The sequence below is a fragment of the Lolium rigidum genome, chromosome 3 (genome assembly GCF_022539505.1).
Source record: "Lolium rigidum isolate FL_2022 chromosome 3, APGP_CSIRO_Lrig_0.1, whole genome shotgun sequence".
NCBI lineage: Eukaryota > Viridiplantae > Streptophyta > Magnoliopsida > Poales > Poaceae > Lolium > Lolium rigidum.
In genome coordinates, this window is record NC_061510.1 from 121,690,227 (window position 1) to 121,693,473 (window position 3,247).

The following is a 3,247-nucleotide window of genomic DNA, read 5'->3' on the forward strand; positions in this document are numbered from 1 at the left end:
AACATTTTTTCAGAACATTGTAGCCAAATTTGTTGCAGCCCATTGAGGATTTGGCCTATTTTGCATATATATAGTTCAGCTAGATTTGCCCAACGAGGAGGCCAGTTGAAAGCCCATTACTAGTTTACAAGGCCCACGGTGTAAGCTTTACAATAATATGAAAAGGAGGCCCATAAAAAACCTTGCCTTTTCTTTACAATTTCAAATGGAAATCCAAATAGAAAAACTAAATTCGAATAGCAAATAGGTGGTAACAATCGCAACACTTACAACACAGACAGACTCACGTACGTTTCAGACCATGTACATTTGTACAGAAATCACCAGGAAGAAAAGGAATCCTCTACAGGCCGCAGATGGGCAGGTCGAGCGGTGGCGGCACCGTGGACTCGAGCTCGGCCTTGCCGTCCTCCACCACCAGCGCCATGGCGAGCCCGCCGGTGAGATGCGCGTCGATGTGGCAGTGCACCAGCCACACGCCCGGGTTGTCCGCCTTGAAGCGCACCACGGCCCACCCTCCCACAGGCACGCCAATGGTGTTCCGGCTGGGCGGGTCGACCATGTTGAACTTGGCCTCGTCCCGCCTCGGGTTGTAGTTGCCGAACCCGGTGGCGAGCACGTAGAAGTGGTAGCCGTGGATGTGCATCGGGTGCTCCTCGGCGGCGAAGATACCCGTGTCCTGGAACACGATCTGCACCACGGCGCCGAACTTGACGCGGTACAGCCGGGTGCCCTTCACGGGCTGCCACAACGCGCGAGGGATGTTCTGCGAGGTGAAATCGAAGATCACCGGCGGGAACGCCGGGAAGTCCTCGGTGAAGACGCCGGGGATGTTGTGGTAGTGCGCCTGCAGCAGCGACACCGTGTTGGGGAGCTGGAAGGAGACGTTGTTCATGCTCGCGCCGAACCGGGTGTTGTTGGGGCCCTGGCAGAACGGGCCTGGACGGCAGTTGAACAGGCCGAACCCGATCGTGGTGAACACCTCCTGCGTCACCGGTCCGGGCACCTTCACCGGCCCCGGGCTCCGGATGCTGTTCGAGAACATGGTCGCCGCGTTTGTGTCGTTGTTCGCCGGCATGTACGGGAGCATCGGTGCCGGCCCTGTGCGGCCGGGATGGCCGGAGGATCGGGGACGGCCCTGTGTGCCGCTGAAGCCGGCATTGGCGCCGGTACTGGTTTCGGCGCAGCCGGGCGCGTTCTTGTACTGGAAGATGGCGGTGGCTGTGGTGTTGTCGAAGGGGACGCCCTGGGCGGAGGCGTAGACGCGGGCGGTGAGGTAGTAGCGGCCAGGGGCGGCGTTGGCAGTGACGAGGACGTCTGTGGTCTGGCCGGGACCGACAAGCACGACGTTGGTCTGGAAGGGCTTGGTGTACTGGGCGTCGGCGGCGACCACGGTCATCTTGTGGCCGGCGAGGGAGACGAAGAGCTCGGAGTTCATGGCCGCGTTCATGATGCGCAGAAGGTTCGTCTCGCCGGCGACCACCGGGATGATGCTCGTCTCTGTTGGTAATGATGTGCATGCATGTCACCAAATGATTAGTGAAAAAAACATGCATCATGTACAAGGTCAACGGGCAGATGTACTTAACATTGACCTAGTAACTAAAAAATGATTAAACGAAACTGTCCCAGTTTTTTCTCCATAACATTTGTTTATTTTCATTGCATCACAGGTCATAGTGTTAGACAAGACCTAGGAAAGAAAGGTGAGGTGCTTTTCCAAACCAAAATGTCCACATTTTCAGTGACTAGTTTCTAAATTAAACAGCACACTCTTTCGACAGGTTACCTTCCTAGCCAGTAAAAGTTTGTGCATGGAAACTAAATTTGATCATTTAAATTTAGAAAATCCATTTTTTATCCAAAAAATGAGGGAATTTCTCAACAACCAAGGTAATCAACAAAAAAAAGGCAGAAACGAAACGACGAACACACGTACGTACCTTGGCTGGAGCACGGGAGGAAATCTCCTGGCTGGCCGTTGATGAGGATGGTGTCGGAGATGTTGGGCGGCGCGCCGGTGATCATGGACTGCCTGATCACCGAGATCGGGTCCCTCCTCCACCACTCGGCTGCACACACACACAAACACAAATCAGAAAACAAAGCTCACAGGGACGATCAAACTTCAAACCGATCGATCAAACCTAGCGCTAGAACATACCGAGGAGGACGGGGAACTCCTTGGCGGGCTTGGGGAACGGGTAAGGCAGCCCCTTCTTGGGGTGGATGATGAGCGCGCCGTGGACGGTGGCGCGGAGCCAGGAGCTGTGGGCGTGCCACCACAGCGTGCCCTCCTGCCCCTCGGTGGTGTAGCGGTACGTGTAGCTGGATCCCGGCCGGATGGGGCACTGCGTCACGAACTCCGGCCCGTCCGCCCAGCCGTTGCGCAGCTGCCGGAGGCCGTGCCAGTGCAGGGTCACGTTGTACTGCGCCATGTTCACCGCCCTGATCACCAGCGTGTCGCCGCTGTTCACCTCGATGGTCGGACCCGGGAACTGTCCGTTCACCGTGATGATCTTGTTCGTCTGGCACAGACGCTTCACCGTCGTCTCCTTGACCTGCGTGCATCACAACGGCGACGAGCAGATTAAGCATTAGGATTCAGGAACCAAACTCGATCGATTACAGAAACAGCAGGAGCAAGTGTCGCTCGAAGGTGCATGGACACTTACCACGAACTCATAGAAGCGCTCCTCGGCGAGGGCGCTGGGGACGATGAACGAGAGCAGAAGAACTGCAGAGAGGAAGCAGCAGAGCCTCATCAGACCTCCCGTCGCCATGGTCGCCTGCACTGCTCTTCCCATGGCTACCTCTGCTCGACTGCTTCTGTCAGGTGCTGCTGTTGTTGCCTTGATGACAAAAGCAAGTGCGAGCACGAGTATATATAGAGCTCGTCGATCGGCGAGCTAGCTGAATTAAGCCCGGGAGGAAGGGGGTCAGTCCGTCAGTCAGTGCGGTTGTTTGAGATTTGGAAGATTAGGTTACGATTCCGTGCGATTCGTTGCCTCTGCTCCCTTCTCTCTGCTTTAAGGACGGTCTGCGGCCCCCATGCCCCATGCTTCAGAATGCTGACGGGGAGTTGTTGCACCCACTGCCGCCATGCGCTGCGTTTCACCATGCCCAAGCCCTCCTTTTATCGCTCCCTTTCACGCGGAACTAGAGATAGTGCTAAGATCAGCTGGAGGTAGCACAGCGACCGCATTAAGTCAGGTCAATCGACAAGGTAGATAGATAGATCATCAGC

General features: G+C 56.0%; 1 protein-coding gene across 1 annotated transcript; it reads right to left on the reverse strand.

Annotated features, from left to right (window-relative positions):
• Positions 1 to 343: 343 nt before the first annotated feature.
• On the reverse strand, positions 344 to 2,789 carry LOC124698124 (laccase-3-like). The gene is made up of 4 exons (XM_047230646.1): positions 2,676 to 2,789; positions 2,165 to 2,561; positions 1,944 to 2,072; positions 344 to 1,500 (listed from the first exon to the last, which is right to left on the reverse strand). Exons 1-4 carry the CDS (start codon positions 2,781 to 2,783, stop codon positions 344 to 346), a joined length of 1,791 nt encoding a protein of 596 aa, XP_047086602.1. The 5' UTR covers positions 2,784 to 2,789.
• Positions 2,790 to 3,247: the final 458 nt, after the last annotated feature.

What these genes read in the sequence shown, in the direction of transcription:
- LOC124698124 (XM_047230646.1), bottom strand. Translation starts at nt 2,783, where the DNA reads ATGGCGACGGGAGGTCTGATGAGGCTCTGCTGCTTCCTCTCTGCAGTT. An exon ending in GGAGTTCCCCGTCCTCCTCG is followed by an intron (nt 2,073 to 2,164) that starts GTATGTTCTAGC and finishes GTGTGTGTGCAG; the next exon opens with CCGAGTGGTGGAGGAGGGAC. An exon ending in CCTCCCGTGCTCCAGCCAAG is followed by an intron (nt 1,501 to 1,943) that starts GTACGTACGTGT and finishes CATTACCAACAG; the next exon opens with AGACGAGCATCATCCCGGTG.